The following is a 19,598-nucleotide window of genomic DNA, read 5'->3' as shown; positions in this document are numbered from 1 at the left end:
AGAAAAGTTGAGAAATTTGAGATGCAAAACCTTATTTGTAGAGATAACGGTCACAACACAGCCGTCTAGTGTTAGAACCATATGCTTGAAATCCCTTAGTGGAAATTTAGTGAAACCATCCATGCAGCTGTTAAGTGATATGCCTATAAAATGTGGATGCACCAAGAGAACTAAAAGAGCCAAGACAGCTCAACGGAGTAAAACAATTTTTCATTTCTCTTCAGATTTAGCATCAATTCCGGGTCAAATAAAGAATATTTAAGGCTAGAATTTTAAACTGAGAAAATGCTTTCAGATAGACGCGCAAAGTGCAAGGCCATCATTGGTTCAAAAACCCAATAACGAATATTGCTATTTTTAATAAACCCATCAGCAATTAGATCTGAATATAACCGAAGTGAAAAAGATAACTAACCACATGGAGGGACGGATTGATTTAAATAGATGAGTTCATTTGTAGCAACTAGCAAAATTCCACCGACTGGTCGTGGAATTGCAAGGATCTATAATAGGCGAAGTAAACTGGAAAAGAGATATTTCTATTTAAAATAAAAAGAGCCAAAACATCTCTTTTAGAAGACAAGCGATCATGAAAGACAAAAATCCTACCAAGAAACGAAGGTTACAATAGTTAACAAAAGAATGCTACTTGTTTCATATGTTATCGACATCAAAATCGACATCGACATCAAATAATTCCCATGATATTAATAAGGCAGTGTCGATTAAGAAGAGTAGAATAACGAGTATTTATGATCAGGATTTTAATATTAAAAAAATATTTCTAAACAGTGATGCAAAGAATGAAATTATAATTCAAAAACATATAAGTAGTTATAATTATTTCGACAGGACTACGCTTTTGTAAGCTCCATAGATTCAAGCGTACCAAACATGCGATGAAAAAAAGATATAAGTAGACAAAAACAAGGTTAAGAATGATGGAAGAGATATTTGGAAGGTGTTAAAAAATTGAAAGTTCAAAAACAAACCTGATTACAATCCATTGGTAAATTGGTCAACTGCCATACCGAAGCAAGAACTTGTTCTTTAACATTTAATGAGACACCCAATACACACATGGTATCGTAACGTACACAAGCTCTGCAAAAGTGCATGCAATTATCAACTATATGTTCAAAAAATTTCTACACATGAAATCCACCAAAATAGTTGATCAAGCATTGCTGCATTTTGTGCTACTCTAAACATGATACTTGTTGAGGATACAATAACTACTGACATTAACAATATTTGCATAATGAGGGAAAACAAAGAGAACAAAGACCGGATCAAAAAATTACCGTCCACAAGTGGTTTGAACGGGTTCATAAAGGAATAATAATGTTGGCTCGTAGTAACCATCCAGGAAAACCATATCCACCACATTAACCAAACGGGAATCAATTTGGGAAAGCTGAACCGTATAAGAATGTAATTGGGCACCTGAATCATTGAATGGTAGTACAGCAAGGTATCTGAAACGATGATAAACGAACAAATCGAAAGCATAGGACTGCTCCATTAAGTATAATACTAAAATACGAACGACGGGACAAGCATAGGGTCTATCAAAGGGATATCTTACTCACATTGAAAGGAAAAATGGAAATTTTTTTAAATGATATCTGAAAGCATATCACTAATTATTACCTGCCAAAAACAAGCATGGCGGCGCACCGTTGACCTGGATCAACACGAATAACTGGACGAGGTAAATTCTTCGTAAATCCATCTTTCAGCAATTCATCTTCGAAGCAATGTAACGAAATTGTTTTCAAAGATCGATCGGCTGGATTTACACCAACAATAGAAAGTTTTGCATCATCAAATCCAAGCAAAAGACTGTCACAATCTGGATTCTCTACAAATGATTTGTTCCATTTAGTGAAGAAACTGGTGCACATTAAAAATAATGTAATGCTGGAACAGTTCGCCTTTGTAAAAACAATTTAGAATTTCTTTTACTAATAGATGCATAGACCATTTTAAGAAATCCCTATCTCCTTTTATCATATTTATGGCTTTTTTCCCGCTTTATTCAGAAAAAAATCGCTTGAAGCATCAGTATTTGAAACCTTAAATTTCTTTAAATGTATTAAACTTGCATTAAATTTTTTTAATTGCATTAAATTTTTCAGTGCTCAGGATTCCAAATGTTCGATGTCAGAGGCTCAATGCTTCATAAAATTCGAAGTAGGAAAACGGAAAAATACTAACGTGGAATTCTAGCAATAGCAAATGACTGTACGGGTGCTAATAATCGTACGGCTAGTAAACATTCCAATCTTGTTGTCTGGGCCCATTGTTGCTCATCTTTCAATAATAAAGCATATGGATTGGCGCGGAAAATTTGTAAATATTTAACACCTACAGTAACTATTTGTAAGCCTTTTTCTGGGAAGAATTTCCCACATTCACTAAAATTCACCGCGGTTGAATCATCCGTTTCATGAAGAATTGCGTACATTACACACCTGTAAATTATATTTGAAATTTAAGTCTTTCTGGGGAATAAGGATATTATTATACAATTTGAAGATGTCTTCCGATAAAAATAATACTATAAAACTTGCCATCCAATCTACCAACCATTCCAGCACCCTTTGCTTTAGAATAGTAAAGTATATGAAATAATAATTCGTTTCCAAACAGAATTTCCAAATAAAAACGATCAAATCGAAAGAGTAGCTATAAAACATATTTTTATGTTGGACAAAAAATGCTTGAATTACCAATGCCTTGCAACAATTTACAAGATAAATAGAACGATATTTGATATTAATAATTTCATCAAAGTTAATTCAAAGGGGAATGTAGAAAAAGCATTCACCCGTATCTATTTCCAAATTACTTTAAGACTTCATCAACTTTGTCTCCGTAAAAATATATTCTTGAGCTTCAGTTAGACTCGAACAATAATCCTTATTTACAAGACTAGGCTTTAATAAAAAAGGGGTGATGCTAATTCTGATGATAGAGATAATTTCAAATAATGCAAACTTGGAGGTCCCAAAAAGTTGCCAGAAATTCCAGTTTAACTCATCATTGGATTGTCCAATCAGAAAACACACTAACACAAGAGACGAATCAATAAATTGAGCAGCAATTCAAAAGTTGCAAAAATTTACAATATTACATAAAAGGCATATAAAACATTTTACAGCATGACTGATTAGCGAAGAGAGTAAACAGTAAGAAAAAAATTTGAGAAAAACAACGAAAGTGCAAATGATATGTGGATGTCACCCGAACAAATGATACATAGTACATCAAAGGCCTTAGCAATGAATAGCTGATTTCGAAATTTTAATAAGTTTAGAAAAAATATTTTCTAAAATATTTAAGTCCACGACACCTCCAATCTCGTTAACTTTGAGCTTACAACAATCAGTCCGTAGGTTCGCATAACATCATTCCTCTTTAAAAATTCTGATTTGTCATTACGAAGGTCTTTGAATAAACATGCCTCTAACATTGATTATCGCTAGCTCTTTGTCACATAACTCAGTAGTTTCCTAAATGAAAGAAGAATTATAGTTTCATATAAATTTCACTTTATATAATGCTTGAAATTATAATGAGTGCCAAACCTACGGCACAACGGAAATGAATTAGACCACAGCGTAATAAAGTGTAAAATGAAATCTAGTAGCTCATGTCATCTTTTATATAACAAAGATTTATAACAATGATGAATCCATAAGTAAATGAAATTTTGTAAACCAAATTCTTTTTTAAAATGACATCTAAGAAATTCTACAAATTATAACAGAATAAATTAGGACAACAAAATAAATAAAGAAAATATTATGTCCGAAATTAATAAAGAAACAACAGTTTGATTAACCCATCGATTTTAGCGTTCAAATTTCAGACAATGTTGACTTCAAATTAAAAAAATCGAGCCTTCGTTTTCGCCAACGTGACTATCACTAGATGCCGGTGATGAAATATAAAATAATTAACACTGCATAACACGCGCTTATTCCCATAGATAGAACAGTGAAGGTAAGTTAGCATCTAATTGAAAAAAAAAAAACCTCGGAACTGCTTAAACATGTAAAATTATATAAAATTTAACAAGGATAAATAGAAACATCAGAAATTGAAACACCAAAACAAGTTAAAAAAGAATTAATTCTTCAGAAAATTGTACTGATTTATTCCAGGTGCTTCTGGTGATTTATTGTCCGCCCTGTTCACATATGAAAGTATATTTTCACCTGCAAAAGACAGAATAAATGAATAAAACAATAATAAATGGAACAATATAAAAGTGCTACTATATTATGACCTAAAGAATGAAGATCTTTATGCTCACATTTGAAAACCTTACGAAATTTTGACGCATAGAACCGCAATTTCCTTTTATAATCAAAATATGAAAAAAAAAGGTTATAACAGATTTTACAGTCCCTAATAGTTCTCATAGTTAACAAGTCAACAAGAAAAAAATGTTACCGGATGAGATCAATGACCAAGAAGGATCAGTTTTGGCAGTTTTCACTACATCGCTGCTGTCTTCATCATTTCGAACTGTAAAAAATTATAAATTAAAAAATCGTAGTGAAAAATAATGAGCACGAAATGCTCATTATTTTTCACTTAGATGAAAAAAAAAAAAGACAAATTCTAATTTAAATGGACTTCGCTATCCCTTTCACCACTGGCCTCGTCCTGTACAACCTGATAATTCTGGTACATACACTAAACATTTTTCTTTGTCGTTATTTCGTGGTAAGGGGTAATTCAGAACCAACCATTTTCGTCAACTGATTCATGTGAGAAGTTAAGACTAGCTGTTTGCACAGATCGATCACCTTCCGTACCTAAAAGCATTTCTGACATTAGTTAACTATAGAGTAGCTTAACAGCATTATGAAGAAATTAAATCAGTACCACTTTCTTCACATAATTCCATCATATTTCGCTGACAGGAAAGAGGCTGTGCTTCCATGTCTTTTTTAGTATCATTCGAAGATTCATTCAGTGACGCCTGTAAAAATCTGATAATCAAATAATAGACATCCTAACTCTAATCCTGATCAAATGAGATTAGCCAAGGATCTGAAATCTTGGCAAATCTAATTTACTGACTATGGATTGGATTGTCTGACATGTTGTTTCAGAGAAACTTGAACACCGAGAGGAAGGCATGGCAGTGTTTTTACGCAGTTCCTTTGAAGCCTAGAAATGTCATATGCAGCAAAAATGTCATCAACATAATCCCGTTACATTCACTGATGGCCTTTATAATTAAAAAGTGCAATCTGTAAGCTGTTTATTACAATGATCGCGTTACAATGAGTCATCTCACCAGCAGATTGCACATTGAAATTTTTTGAACTCAGCCATTAAACAAGATGGCATAATCCACTTCATCAGGATATTAGTGACAAACTTTTTTAGACTTTTCTATCCTACAAAGGAAGTTCACCATCAATATCCTAACAAAAAATCACAAAAAAGAACAGCTGTTTAGAAAAGTACGGGAATTCATCAAATTAAATTTGAAAAATATAAAAACTTAAATGAAAACGCCTCAAAACATACCTTTGGGAAGCAAGTATTCCTACTATTATTCTCAGTTTGATTACCGAGTATGTGGCGTCTCATAGGAATGGAATATTGCTCTTCGTCGTTGCTTTCCTCTAAAAATTTTCTCGAATTCTATGAACGTCATGATGTATAAGTTTCAGCTGTGCCTAAAGAATAAACTATACCTTCGATAGACTGCTTTGTCCCAAGGATATTTGCTTTGTGGAAATCACGAGATCTTGAGTTCTGTGTAGTGATTTCACAGTGCTCTTCATCAATAACTTTTTGCCTATTTGCAGTAAAAGGAGGCGCATTCTGGGTTACATTCTGTGCATTATGTACGTTTGGTCTGTCAGCAGTTGATTTTGGCAAGTGCGGATAGATGTCATCAAAGTTTGTTGACGAAGTCTGAACACCATACTGCTTCGATTCTAAATTTCGGTTAATTCCGGAAGAATTAACCCATTTTGATGTTCCACATTGATTGATAGTTCCCAATAACTCCCTAAAGCGAAGATTGGTTGACGAAGAACCCTTCAAATCCTCCAACAATTTGAGTTCTTGATCAAAAAAATTCGTTCTAAGTTTGCGGATTTTTTCCGAAATGTTATTGCAGCTGTCATCATCATTTACAGCTTCATTCATATTAGTACCTGCAACATTTTCTGCTTTCAGCCATAACGAGGGCGAAATTAAAACCGAAATATTGACCTACCTAACAAGATGATTCACATTATCTTTATCTGCAAAACCTCTTTCACTAAAAGTGCACATTTGTGCACTTCAAGTCTTTCAGGAACATTAATTTCTTAGGAAAGAAAAACTGTAAGTCTAATTACTTGATAACGATCGTTGCTTTTTTTGCAAATTATCTTCTATAACAGTGATACGTAGAGGTATAGGAGAAGTGGGTGGTTTCGGCGGTATATTTTCACAAACACTAACAGCACTGGATATCGTTTCAGGCTCTACATCTAGAATTAAGTCATTTCTTAAACAAACAACTTATGCATTAGAGGTGGTAATAAAATTTAAATGAAAATCAAAACTACTAAATTACTAATATCATAAAATTTTTGAAACAGAACTGGTTCTTTCATAGCTAATCAAATACTGCAACTTCCTCATTTTCACTAATATCGATTCGATTTCTCATTTACGTCTCGAAAAAAAAATACCATTAACTATGTCTGGAGATTTAACAAACCGTGACTGGCGCAGGATGTTGAAAGGACTTGCTGATCATCGCATGATGGGTGGCTAGCGGATGTTGCTGAGATTTGTAACTGGAATTGACAATCGCATTAAGTGAAAACAGCAATATGAGCAACCAAGAAAACAAAGACAAATGACATCATGTCCGCGGTCAAGGTACAAGGATTGCTATCTGGACAGATATAAAAATCCTTGTATTTCATGACATTTATTATCTAGATTTGATCGTATAGCTGTCATCGAAGATCTGCCTGTTCTGTGTCAGATTACCTACTATCTCCAATTTCATCTGAATATAAAAGTTATACGAACAATATTTTGAAGCTTTCCTTTCTTCCCTAAGTTTACTATCAATTTGCTCCTTTTCTTTCATTTCAATATTCTGGAGAAAAACCGAACTGTTTCATAATCACTACCACCAATCGACGAATAATAATGCTCGCGTATTAGTCCATAACCACTAGTTATAACCGACTGAGCTGTGTTCGAAGATGAATTAAACTCATTCAGCCGCTGTCGGATAACATCAACACTTTCTCGTACCGTTATATAGCGATACGATGGTTCTCGACTTGTCTAAAGTACTTTATAAGATTCAAACCTAGTTAATTTTGATTAAACAATTCCGAAAGTCATTCAAATATTATCGACACCGGCTTGCTAATAAGCTAAACTGTACACTAAAATGAATAAATCATACAATTCCCAAAAAATTCCCAAAAATAGAAAACTAAGCTGACTTTGCTTCAAATATAAGATGCATCTTACCTTTGTAAGATTTCCAGTTTCAGTCAGCTAGAAGTTTTAGAATTTTTGCAAAAGACTTAAGCCGGTTCCATGTAATGAATCCTCTACAATCTTGTTTTAATTTTTAACAACAACTACCTTGTCACTTCCACTTGAATTATATTCAACAGCGAATTCATTCGAGGGCAGGAATCGATATGTGGATGAATTTGTAGCCCTGTGCATTGATGGCCCACGTCGAATCTGAAAAGTATTCATTAACAAGTCTCATTTACATGCCCATTTCCTGCCAGTACAAATTGCTGTATGCATAAATTAGGTGTAGACATATCTGATATTCGAAGGTAGCAAATCTAAAGTGTTATAACAAGTCAAACAATTTTGACACTAACTCTTCCCAACATTTTAATCTTGACATTTTGATGTTGGGAAAAGTAAATGTGGGAAAAATAAAGTTGCAGTAGCATTGCAGAGGCAAGATATCTAAACACGTTTACACAAACTATAATGATATTGGGCTGTGTAGTAGCCGATAGTTCATTGTAAAGAAATTAAAAGAGCACATTTCAGGTAAAAATCAAAAGAAGAGATTTTTTTTGAAGATGACCGGATGGTTTAGTACATAAAGTCAGTAAGACTTTATAGAATTTATTCCAAGAAGTGCTTTTAAAAAAATTCATAGCACGGATTTTTGTTGCAACACCAGAATTTTTGTAACCATAGAGATAGGAAGAATATAAGCAAACAGGAGGCTAAGAGTAAAATCTATATTGCTGCCTAAAGGCATATACAAAACCTACTCGTGAATAGAGATGATCGAGAGTGCGACTTTCTGCTTGCGCATTAGCAAGATAGCGTGGAGGTTCCGTATTCATACTTTCTTGTACATGGCTATACTCAACATCATAATTCGCTTCACCACCTGTATGACTTGTTATTGAGCTGGAAAACGGGGAAATTCAAATAGTTTCTAAAGAGTTTTGTTCAATTACAAAAACATGCTTCGTATGTATAGATAACCGAATCATATATTTGATATTTGCTGTCAGTGTTACTTAGAAATGACCAAACACTAAGCATAACAGATAATATTTTCTCTCCCAAGCTACTTGGTTATAATTTCAATGTTTTCTTGATCACGTATGCAATATTTTTGACAAAAAAGGAGCTAATTTCCAGAGAGTCACCAAGATTTTATTTTGCACTGTCATTCAGCACTGTCACATTTTGCACTGTCACAAGCGTGATAGCAATGTTCAGTAGTTGTTACTACTAGTAAAAATTAGCTTCATTTGGCTACCATTTCTCTCATACTCTTTGTGGACATCTGACAAACAAAACACTTTAGGATAAAATAAGACATTACGCAAACCTGTATGGATCTTCGCTAACACCTGCATAAATCTGTGAAGCACTCTGATAAAGTACATCATCTGTAGCGATTGTTGGTCGATTTTCTGGTGCAAAAATGGGATAGTCATATCGCTTCAGAGATGGACCACCATTTCCTAACTAAAATGTTTTTGTTCCTTCCACGTTCACAGTTAAACGTCATCCACGAATAAACGAATAAATGAAGGTCAGAATCACGGTGTTCGATGCCTATGTGGCACTGCTATTCTGGGCTAAATTTGGATATATAGTAAAGATCACCGAACGTCATTATGTCCATTCCTCCCACTACTGAAATTCTGACTTCGTCAAGCTGAAATGCACTAGATACAAGTAAGAAACATGACGCTCGTAATTATGGTAATACCGGAAATCCAATAAAGATGTTTGTCAGACCTTCGAATAGAAATCCACATCAATAGATTCATAAGTTGGGTTTGTTGGTCCTTCACTATACAAAAATGAACCGTCTCGACCGAGAACAGGCATTGAATGGTCGATTGTTGAATATAGAGCGCCCCGATTTTTATTTTCAAGTCGTGCCGATAGTTCAGGTAACCTAAGAGTTGTGATAGGAATATGCAAGAGAGCAATATAATCGGATAAGAAATTTCCTTGCTGGATAGTTTCTAGAGAAGGGCTTGCAATCGTTTACAGGATAAAAGATAATTGATAATAAAAAACCTTTTGTGAGATATTGCACAATATATTAAACGAAATCAAATGTAAGGTTCGGTGGGAAATGACGGGCAGAACAGAAAGATTAATTTGATATGTATTTACAGAACTTTTAGTGTAATTCAGCAAATCATGGGAAAAGAACCTACTCTGGCAGAGCTCGCTTCGTTGTCACAGAAGATTGAGGAAGTGGTGCGGAAAGGCGGTGAAGTGATCGTTCATGGAGGTTCTGAAAAACAAAATGAGAAATATAAATCGAAAGAATATGAACTTCGCACCAATTCTGCACGAAGGAGACGAAGGTATGCAAATGCAGAACGTCAATTCACTAATGGCATTCCTGAAATAATAAATTCATCATTAATCGTGCGTGAATCGACTTCATAAACCCAAATAACCAATGAAACTATCACTAACAAACTGTGAAACAACTTCGTTGATCAGATGAAACAAACCAGACTGGGACAGGAAAGACGACAAGGGTGATGAAGCCGGGATCCATCAGTTTTGCTTCTAGAAACGACCGCTGAAACAGAGACATCAGGAGTTGGTGCTGTGGAAATTTCTCCATATGGATTTTCCTTCCTGAAACTTTAATGCAAACTACAAAAAGAAATGGCACAAATTGAAATGACTACAAAAGAAAGAATTAGTTGAAGAAAATCAAGTAAAATCAACATTTGATAAATCCCTAATATTTTAGCATCAGGCAAATACAGGGCAGATACAGGTGCATACTTACATCATTTAGAGAGAGCGAAAGATTATGCCAATAATTCCACTCAGCCCTTCATTTTGTTACGAACTACAACCAAGTAAACGATCATAGTCTTAACTTGCTAGCAATTCCTCGTCATTAAACATTCATACTCCGCCATTCTCTTTGTCTTTCTATCTATTCTCTTACATTATAGTACCAGATCATTATTCTCTTACATTATTTATTAGATTATACTACTGACCTTCCTATATTACACAAGTCATCAAAACGGAACGGACATACACCTTATATACAATAAGATTGTTGAAAAGAAAAAATCAAGATGGAAAATGTGCAAGTGACTGTTATTAAATTAAGAAAAAACAGCTCACTTTTTCACATTTCGGCAACAATGTGTTGATACACAAAGCGTTAGCAGAGAAATCATAGTACTTACCGAGAAAATCTGAAAATATAACGAAACTTATTGCTAATTTTTTATTTTAATTTAGAAAAAGAAAAAGAAATGTGGAAATCCACAAAAAAAGCTTCACAAGGTAGTGAATTGAAAGTGAGATTTAGTCAGTAGTAGGTATCTACCTTTTGATAGCAGGCTGTATGTCATGTTCAACATACAGTTTGTTACGAATACGAAATCAATAAGAATGTTACAAGGATGAAATACCATTCGACTGTTATCGAAATCTCCATATCATAAATGAAAAGCAAAAATAAAAATAAAAATGAAACGAAATAAAATCCAACAATCTCACAGCGATAATAACATGTGGCCAGACAAGTGACACTAGTTCAGTTACCGGAGCTTGGGATGTCAATAACATACTGGAACCATCGATATCTTGCTCCTGTCTCGACACCTACAACATTAGCAGATCAGTTTTAGGAATGATAAGAAAGACGTATATGAACAACATTTTCACGCATAATAAAAACTAACAACATCATTAAAATCATTAAAATAAGGAATATATAAACACTGCAATATGCAAAAATGCATGTTAATTATGCGCTAAAATTCCGGCTAATTCAAATAACTAATTAATAAAATAATCAAAGAATCCGTTTTGTATTCAAATAAAAGAGGAATGGTAGCACTTTCGCCCTCATAAACCCAAATGAATTATCTCCCAGAAAACTCAATAAACATCACCGGAAAGAAATGTGAAAGGATGACTGCAGAGTGTTGCGCAATGGATGAACCTATTTTTGTTACGAATGACTAATGACACCAATTTCACTCTTTAAAATTTGAACAATTTCACAATCTTGAGAAAGAAAATAATGTTGAAATCTGGAAGACTAAAAAAAAACAGCGAATGATGAATGCATTCAATGTTGCACTGTTCTGCATTTCACTCAAGGAAATTCACAGGAAAATAAGTTTTTTACCAATGAATGAAGACAATAATGGTGTTAACATTTCCTTAGTAATCTTTAAAATCCAGAGAAATAACCAATATGACCTGGAAAAAGTTTGCAAAGGATGAGACAACGAAACACCAACATAGTAATGATGAGTATAAATTCATGAATATTATTATCCAGTTATCAATAAACTTCTGATTATTTTAATTTAAAAATTAAGACTTGAAAAATTCGGCCACAAACAAATTCCACAAATATGAACTGAACCTGCAATAAAAATCAAATCTAATCGAATAAAATATGCATGAAATATTGGGAAGAAACAAATGGACACTTATAGTCGTATGTGTCTGAGCGAATTAATCTTAACTAGACGTCTTTTGATCATAATAGCATATTAATTTCAAACAAGAATTTAGTCTTCCAACAACTAACAGTGAGGATTTAGCTACTAAAGCGCTCCTTTGAAGACAAAGTTTTGACAAAATAGACAGTTTAGCAAAAAGTCCACGTGTTTTTATATCTGGAAGTCTTTCAATGAGAAAAATAATATTAGACGTTTGGAAGGAGTACTTCGATAGCACCGCTTATCAGTGCTTATCAGTCAGTGCTCAAGTGTTCCGTCCAACTCCGTAAACTAAATCTTCACGATGTTTCATTTATCAGTGTTCCCCATTATCACTGTATCTTGAAAATATTGATTAATTACCATACAATCACTAAGAGGAGAAATCACGTACCCCATCCCTATCATGTTGTTTCGCCTTTTCTACCGCATAACACTGTTATTCGAAAATGGAATGCTTTTAAATCCACTATGGTAAAAATCTTGACTGACACGGTTTAAACACTGATCCACAAACGAAATCCCACAACTTGCCGCTCTTCCTGCTACGCCATATTATTCTCCCACACCAACCCATCAACAATTCCGATATTCCACCCGAACGGTCTGAAATCCCGTTTTAAAAGACTTTTTTCTTTATCAGATCTATGCGTTGCACTAACCCTTGGCATTCGGTCTCTACAAACAAGAAGACCCAGAAAAATTAGATGATACCGGAATCCCCACTTGCATTCTTACATCCTCTGCCACAAACGGTCGACCCAACCTTCCCCTTCCGATCATCTCTTGGAAACCAAAACAAGAATGACCAAAACGCACTGAACCCTATCCCACAGGTGAATCGTTTTCAGTCGTTGGAACTCCTTTAAATATCATCAGTTAATCCAACAAGGCGTTACTGCTATTTCGCTCAAGGTACGGTGTGTTACATTACTGCAAAAACATTGCAGGTCACTCAGACAGGGATCCTTGAACTAATAGAAGGCAGAATAAGCCCATAACTTCAGTTCGGGTTATTGCATCCTGTGAAATACCCCGGAACAAACATTTCCTGAAATTTATACGAACAAATAAAGACAATCAAAAAGAAGCAATAATGTGCACAAGCGACAACCCCGCCTGATTTCAACTACCGTATGCAGATGGTTTCCCATCTCTGCAAACCAAAACATTGTCCTTTTTGTCCACTTCATGAATATGCAAATTTTACTCAACAAACATGGCTGCAATATATAACGGCAGATCCCCCGAGAAGATTGGAAGCAAAAGCAAAAACATAATAGGCTACACTATAAATGTCAAAAGACAACTGTCACGAACAGGTTAAGACTGGGACTTTCCAAATGTAAAACTCAATTAGAACTGATGAAAGGACAGGCAATTAGACATCCTCCAAACAGGAAATACGGTCTGCCTTTAAAGCTGTGTCCTACAAAATTTCACGTTAAGGATATATTCAAATTCATCTCATGTAAACATCCATAGTATATGAGGGCAATTACAAACTTAAGCAGAATAGGCTAAACTTTTCGAATGCTATTCAGAATAAGTAAAGAGAAACAACTAGGTGACACAAATATCCGAGTAATAATCTTCGACCAGTCAAAATTCTCTAGCCGTGTTTTTCATATAATGGAATAAACATGCAAATATTGCAGGTTGTCTGTCATAATCCAAAAAGCTCAAAAATACCGCAGTGCGTTATAAAGGGCGTCGACCTGTCGACAAAAACAATTACCTGTAGACGAAAAAATACATGGACATGTTTTCAACACATATCATGGATGAAACTGATTGTTTTACGCAAAACAACTGGAAACTTATAATTATTCATCAAACCAAAAAAACAAGTTCAAAAAAAAAGAACACGAAGAACGATCATTTGGAAAAGACAGCGACGGTAATGTGGCCTTAGTTCTCAGTTTGTTTGTTCTTCCCGCTTAATTGCCACCTGCTCCACCGGCTTGCCCACCACTTTCCTGATCGTCCGCGCTAGTATCCGATGTCCACAGCGTAAGGTTGTCACGAAGGAGCTGCATGATTAACGTACTGTCCTTGTAGGATTCCTCACTTAGGGTGTCCAATTCAGCAATTGCATCATCAAATGCCTGTAAATAATGTCCAGTCAATTATAGGTAATAAAAGTAATACCTAATTACATCAGTGATGGGTTATTGAAACGAATGTGGGCATATTTCTTGCAGTAAAACTAAAACATCCTCGCAAGGAAGAAAGTTGATTTTTTACTAAATTCAGACTGGGAGAGCAAAAGAACTCCATGTGAATTAAATTTTTAAGGTAGATATTTCGAACAAATATCGAAGTGACACCGTCAGCTCATTCCCACCACTGCATCTGATTGAAATTGAATACATAAATCGAGGGAGAAATGAAGCAGAGGAAAGCAATGAAACACTAATAAACAGTAAAAGTATGCACATTATGAATGGACAATACTGCTTCGAAAGTCCGACTCTCAAAATTTATAGGAGGGCAGCTAAAACCTACGGACGCACCCAAGCCGCCATTAGCACTTCTTTGTGAGGACTATCCTTAACATGACATGGAAGCCCAGTTAATTTACCTTCTAGTTGGGTCTGGTCTAATTTAGGAGGATGAACAACAACTGACTACTAATCATGACCAATTTATGCATAGTGCATTCATCTGAATTTCCTTCGTGAAGCACCAACTACTTATAAAATAGTATTAAAAAAATCCCAAAAAAGACAAAAAATTGAAAAGAATGCAGCGATGAGAAAAAGCGCATGCATGAATGTTAACACCAGCACACTCACAAATCATACTTTATAATTTATAAAGGATCTACATTTTCGGCGTAGTGTTCTGATTAAAAACCAGAAAGCATTACCCAAGGAAAAAATCGCCACACTATTCGTGTAACATGCACACACAATCCTAATACCTGAAGAACGGCCTACTGTTTCATCACTATGGTGTCTAATGTAAACTGAAACTGACAAACTATGTCCTACATTCTTCCTTTGGTCTTTAAAATCTTAATATCTTTCATATTCTTCAATCCCAATCAGAACAATTCATTTAGTCCTGCTAATTGAAGATATTCTTCCCAACTGAATAAATGGGTAAAGTGGCAAGTATCAGCATGCCTCAAATCTGATTTCTGTTAGCTTTTTTATCTCGCATTAAATGGGCAGCCTTGGATTCCAAATCAACTTAGAAATTAGAACGGAGAAAAATTTATTAAAAAAGACAGAAACCCTATTGTAACTCTATGTTAATTCACATACCCACACATGCATTTTCGGAAGCAGAAGCGATTATTCTACGTGCTTTGAGGCCCTCAACACTTCAACTTTCCCGTGCTACTCAGAATGGTGGATTCCCGAGACCTAGAACAAATGATCATCCCATAAACACAGACTGTCCAAATCCCCATGTAGGACGCAAAAATATTTTAAACTGAGAAACTGACTGCTAATGAATTGTGAATAAATATGATATCGGCCAGGCTTCTGACCAGTTAACATCCACCTAACTCAGCAAAAGAATTCCCGACCATAACCAAACTATAAAAAACATTGTTTCTCCGGAAAACTCCAGTTTACGGTCCTCAAATTTTCTGCATATAAAGGTGATGGGAAGTCATCAGTGACAATGTAAGAGTAGCAAAAAGAAGAGAGCCTCAGACGGTAGCAGCAATATGTATATGTCAAGTGTCGGCCGAACAAGAAATCGGAACATTCAATGTTTCGATGACCGGCACTTTACAGGATCCGGCCCACCTGTTTGGCGAGTTGACATGCACGATCGGGGCTCGATGAAATCTCGTAGAAGAAGACACTATAATTTAGAGCGAGGCCCAAACGAACTGGATGGGTAGTCGAAAGTTGTGCCTTGGCAATCTCAAGTGCCTCCGAATAGGCTTTCTGACCCGCATCCGCCACCGCTGAAACAAACATAAACCAACCATTCGAGTGGCAATAATATAAAATAAACCCGTCTTCACGCACCTTTTTAGCAAGTTGACAGGCACTGTCTGGCGCATTCACTATCTCGTAGTAGAATACCGAAAAATTGAGTGCAAGCCCAAGCCGGATCGGATGTGTGGGCTGCATTTTGTCCTTCGCGATATCGAATGCTTCTTGGTAGGAATCCTGTGACTTCTTCACTACCACTAAATAGAACAGAGAACCACCAGTCAGTAGCAACAAACTCAAACTTCAACTCTTCTATTCCTCAGCATGACAAACAGACGCATATTCTCAACGAACGAAAACCGTGTTAAAATAAACTTTCCAACACCTTTCCGGAAAATACTCTGAGATACATAATAAGCTATTTACTTCATTGCGAATAGCTCCAAATAACCCACGCTTTTCTGAGGTTAAAGATTGGAAAACTCAAATCACAAGCCGGCAACATTCATCCTTCAAGGACACTTTCATTCCCAACCATTTTAACAGTTCAACTACAACTGCTGTTGGGATAAAAATAACTGATCCATCATTAGGCCGTACGGCACAGCAATTTGTGGGCCTTTCATGGATCAGCACAAATGTCACGGCGCTACATCCACGTTTGCATGTCAGCTAAAGCTGATTACTGCATGCGCTCGCGGACATAATTCTTGACTTTCAATCACCGACGAATAAAAACGCCAACTAATAAAACCCGAAATATTAGAGCAGATAATTGCAAGCCATGCCTACCGTCGCGATCATCTCCACTTGCAACTTCGGCCAGATATCGGTAGTAATCACCCTTCATTTTTAAGTAGAACACCTTCGACTCAGGATTACCTGCTTTCGGAATGAGATATTTGTCCAGAAGATTCTGAAACAGATGTCCTATCATACAGATCCAAAACAACTTTTAAATTCTTCCATATTGCTGTTATGCTAACAGTCGAAAACATTTTCAATGTGCGTGCACATATGCGACAAATGCAAATTCCTCGACAGGAGTTACCTCAATACAGCACTTCAAAGGCTAATTTGAATGAAGACTTACCAAAACATCTTGACAAATATCTCGCAGTTCCTTCTCAACCTTTTCACGATATTCTTTTGCCATCTGTTGCTTCTTCTCCGAACCTTCAGTCTTCTGTTCAATTGATGATATCACCCGCCATGACGAGCGTCTTGCCCCGACTACATTCTAAAAGGTATACACTGCTTTTACTTCTATCACTTCAATCGCTTTCTTAGAAGCATCCTTCCACCTTTTCATGTAGGATGGCAGTTTTAATGTTAATGATTCTAATCCGAAAGAATTATCGATTATGATTGCTGTGCTTCCCTTCTTTATACATTCTATTTTAAACTTTTCACATGCAAATCTGAGAGTTCCAAAACTTCTGACACCAATAAATACGGCATTACACCACACACCTCTTCGCATGAAGAGGTCCACTTTCCTTGCATAGAAATCAGTTGACGATATCCTTACAGTTAGTGCACAACGCAACGCTCAGCAACCATAGGCGACGCGTAACGAGTACAACTCTGTGGGGTCCGAAAGACAGCATATGTGCTCTGAAGGCTAGAGAAGGTGCTATGCGAATTCAATCGAGCCCACTGAGTAACTACCACGATAATCGATAAGCCATTTGATGCGTTCACTCAAACTATCCGGCAAACCGCTAAGAAGATTCCCATTATCTAATATGGCCATCTACTTCTGCCCTCTCTCCTCCTTCCCTGTGCTCTTTCCTCCTCTCTTCTTCTCCTTCTGCATTATCGCACGCCTCTTTAAATTCATTCTTAACCTCATGACTATTCCTACTTCTGACTCCACGGAATGATCAAATATTACTTGATGTCCACTTTAACTTATTAAAAACCAGGCCAAATACCAAGCTGAATATCACAAGAAAACATTACGCCTTTATGAAATGAAGTAAAAACAAACAAAATGCTAACTTTGTAGGCAACCGAAAGCAAATTACGCTCCTCATTGGAAAGTTCGGCACCCAATTCGGTGACTCGTTTCATCGACTGAGCCATATCGTCGTATCGCTCAGCCTAAGAAACAAACGACTACTCTTTATATAATCAATTAATAACCAAATAATACTTAGCAGCATTAAAACAATTCGCATGGAGTCCAAATGGATACCATAAAACTATTATAATGCTTAGTCACTGCAAGATCTGAAGACTTATCGCATTAACAATTTACCTATCTACAAATTTTTTCCAGTTATGCGAGCATGAATTGCATGGATGAAATATACGTATAAAATATTGTCCACCACAAATCACGACCATAAAACTAACCTGCTCGGCAAGCTTGGCGCGTTGAACGAGTTCATCCTTGCTTTCGGCCATTTCGGTGTGTGATTTGAATACCTCTAGCAGCTAACAGACAGAATAATACCACTGTCCACACAGTTCAGCTGAATGACAAATACGCAATTAAAACGATTAAGGAAAATGAGCGTCAAGCGAATTATACCCAGAAACGACAAGAGAGTTGATTGTTCCGTGAAACTTTCTCTGAAGACAAAAGTAAGCTCCTCGGCTTCACCTGAAATGAATGCCACCTTAAAAAGATTCATCACCTTTTCCCGCAGTTGGAATATATACGACCAAAACCATTCTTAAACTATCATGAATAAGGCAAAATATAATGGTCGCATCATATCGTCCTCCTCGACACCATTATTTGAGACTCATGTGTAAGAACACATGAATTTCCAATCATTTCCGGCAAAGGAAGCTTCTTCATACAATCATTACAGCAGATGTTTAAGTATATGATGAAATGGACCCTTACAAATTTCACTTGATAGATCGTATAAAAGAACAATAAAGTGAACGGAGTGGAGAAGGCAAGAGAAAGTTGCAGTATTGCATCTAATTAAAGATCTGGAATTTCGAGCATTGCAAGCATAAAAGTAGAGTGTAAATAGTGAAAGGTTAACCATTCGATGTATTTTTAAACTACAGTAGTAAGTATAAAAATGCGTAACTGATGGATTTCACAAGCTAATCAAAAGATGCCAGACGCAAAAACCAAAATACAGTTGATAACAGAAACTGATAACTGATAATAGAAGTAGGCGTTGATGCATGTGGGGCAATTGAACGTAAAGAGAACGTGAAGATGCTAAGAGTTTCAAAATTCCTCAAGACACGTTGTGATCGGAAATGGAATAGGTGACGTAATCTGATGAATTCTATGCGTTAACCAGAAAACATGATACAATTACCCACTTAGGTGACTTTCCCAATACTTCTGTATGTGGAATCATGTATGTATCTCGTGGTACCCTTGACAAAGTACCAACCTAAAGGCAATTAGCCTAAAAATGACAGAAGAGGAGAGAGTGAGAGATATCCGTGGGTAAATTGTCGGGTAAATGTATCCCACAGCAATTGCGAAGCAAGCGAGGAAGATGCTAAACTATCACAAAAAATGAGTTTACTCCAACAACGAGCAAGTAATATACACACACAGACACACACACACACACACACACACACACACATACACATATACACATACAACAACTGATCAACATGATGGCAGCACAACGTACAGACCAGCAGACACACACGGACAGACCGACAGACATACACACTCGAACATACACACAGCAGTACC

General features: G+C 35.9%; 3 protein-coding genes across 5 annotated transcripts in view; all 3 read right to left on the bottom strand.

Moving 5' to 3' along the window:
• Positions 1–2,470, bottom strand: part of LOAG_18015 (CPSF A subunit region family protein) — a gene marked incomplete at both ends in the record, with an annotated part of 9,113 nt that extends 6,643 nt beyond the window's left edge. The window contains 6 exons of the mRNA XM_020450685.1: positions 31–143; positions 416–503; positions 993–1,104; positions 1,305–1,478; positions 1,654–1,864; positions 2,221–2,470. Coding sequence (XP_020305605.1) covers positions 31–143; positions 416–503; positions 993–1,104; positions 1,305–1,478; positions 1,654–1,864; positions 2,221–2,470 — 948 coding nt within the window. The remainder of the gene's footprint in view (positions 1–30; positions 144–415; positions 504–992; positions 1,105–1,304; positions 1,479–1,653; positions 1,865–2,220) is intronic.
• A 1,573-nt stretch (positions 2,471–4,043) lies between these two features.
• Positions 4,044–11,160, bottom strand: LOAG_05704 (hypothetical protein). The gene is made up of 17 exons (XM_020446948.1): positions 11,047–11,160; positions 10,666–10,739; positions 10,029–10,158; positions 9,723–9,802; positions 9,292–9,454; positions 8,876–9,015; positions 8,304–8,445; positions 7,642–7,746; positions 7,156–7,332; positions 6,749–6,827; positions 6,381–6,515; positions 5,727–6,194; positions 5,557–5,654; positions 4,903–4,999; positions 4,764–4,832; positions 4,465–4,539; positions 4,044–4,226 (listed from the first exon to the last, which is right to left on the bottom strand). Exons 1-17 carry the CDS (start codon positions 11,113–11,115, stop codon positions 4,138–4,140), a joined length of 2,190 nt encoding a protein of 729 aa, XP_020302772.1. The 5' UTR covers positions 11,116–11,160; the 3' UTR covers positions 4,044–4,137.
• Positions 11,161–13,055: 1,895 nt separating this feature from the next.
• Positions 13,056–18,524, bottom strand: LOAG_05701 (14-3-3-like protein 2). Of its 3 annotated transcripts, none has more exons than XM_003141237.2 (6): positions 18,269–18,524; positions 17,912–18,013; positions 17,001–17,147; positions 16,700–16,823; positions 16,001–16,164; positions 13,056–14,113 (listed from the first exon to the last, which is right to left on the bottom strand). In XM_003141237.2, the coding sequence occupies exons 1-6, from the start codon at positions 18,317–18,319 to the stop codon at positions 13,946–13,948; spliced, it is 756 nt and encodes a 251-aa protein (XP_003141285.1). In that variant the 5' UTR covers positions 18,320–18,524; the 3' UTR covers positions 13,056–13,945. The 3 variants fall into 3 exon arrangements, with proteins under 3 accessions (XP_003141285.1, XP_020302771.1, XP_020305604.1); XM_020446946.1 differs by lacking the exon at positions 16,001–16,164 and adding an exon at positions 15,773–15,936; XM_020446947.1 differs by lacking the exons at positions 17,912–18,013; positions 18,269–18,524 and adding an exon at positions 17,381–17,667.
• Positions 18,525–19,598: the final 1,074 nt, after the last annotated feature.

Source organism: Loa loa (genome assembly GCF_000183805.2).
Source record: "Loa loa unplaced genomic scaffold supercont3.174, whole genome shotgun sequence".
NCBI classification, from domain to species: domain Eukaryota; kingdom Metazoa; phylum Nematoda; class Chromadorea; order Rhabditida; family Onchocercidae; genus Loa; species Loa loa.
Note: the sequence above shows the minus strand (reverse complement) of the source record. Positions and strands in the feature narration are given on the sequence as shown.

Coding starts and splice junctions, on each gene's coding strand:
- LOAG_05704 (XM_020446948.1), bottom strand. CDS start 11,115: ATGTTATTGACATCCCAAGCTCCGGTAACTGAACTAGTGTCACTTGTC. Junction 7,747..8,303: donor TCGATCATCTCTATTCACGA/GTAGGTTTTGTA, acceptor AATACTTTTCAG/ATTCGACGTGGGCCATCAAT. Junction 6,195..6,380: donor AAAGCAACGATCGTTATCAA/GTAATTAGACTT, acceptor AAAATGTTGCAG/GTACTAATATGAATGAAGCT.
- LOAG_05701 (XM_003141237.2), bottom strand. CDS start 18,319: ATGGCCGAAAGCAAGGATGAACTCGTTCAACGCGCCAAGCTTGCCGAG. Junction 18,014..18,268: donor GCGCCAAGCTTGCCGAGCAG/GTTAGTTTTATG, acceptor TTTGTTTCTTAG/GCTGAGCGATACGACGATAT. Junction 16,824..17,000: donor ATATTTGTCAAGATGTTTTG/GTAAGTCTTCAT, acceptor CATCTGTTTCAG/AATCTTCTGGACAAATATCT.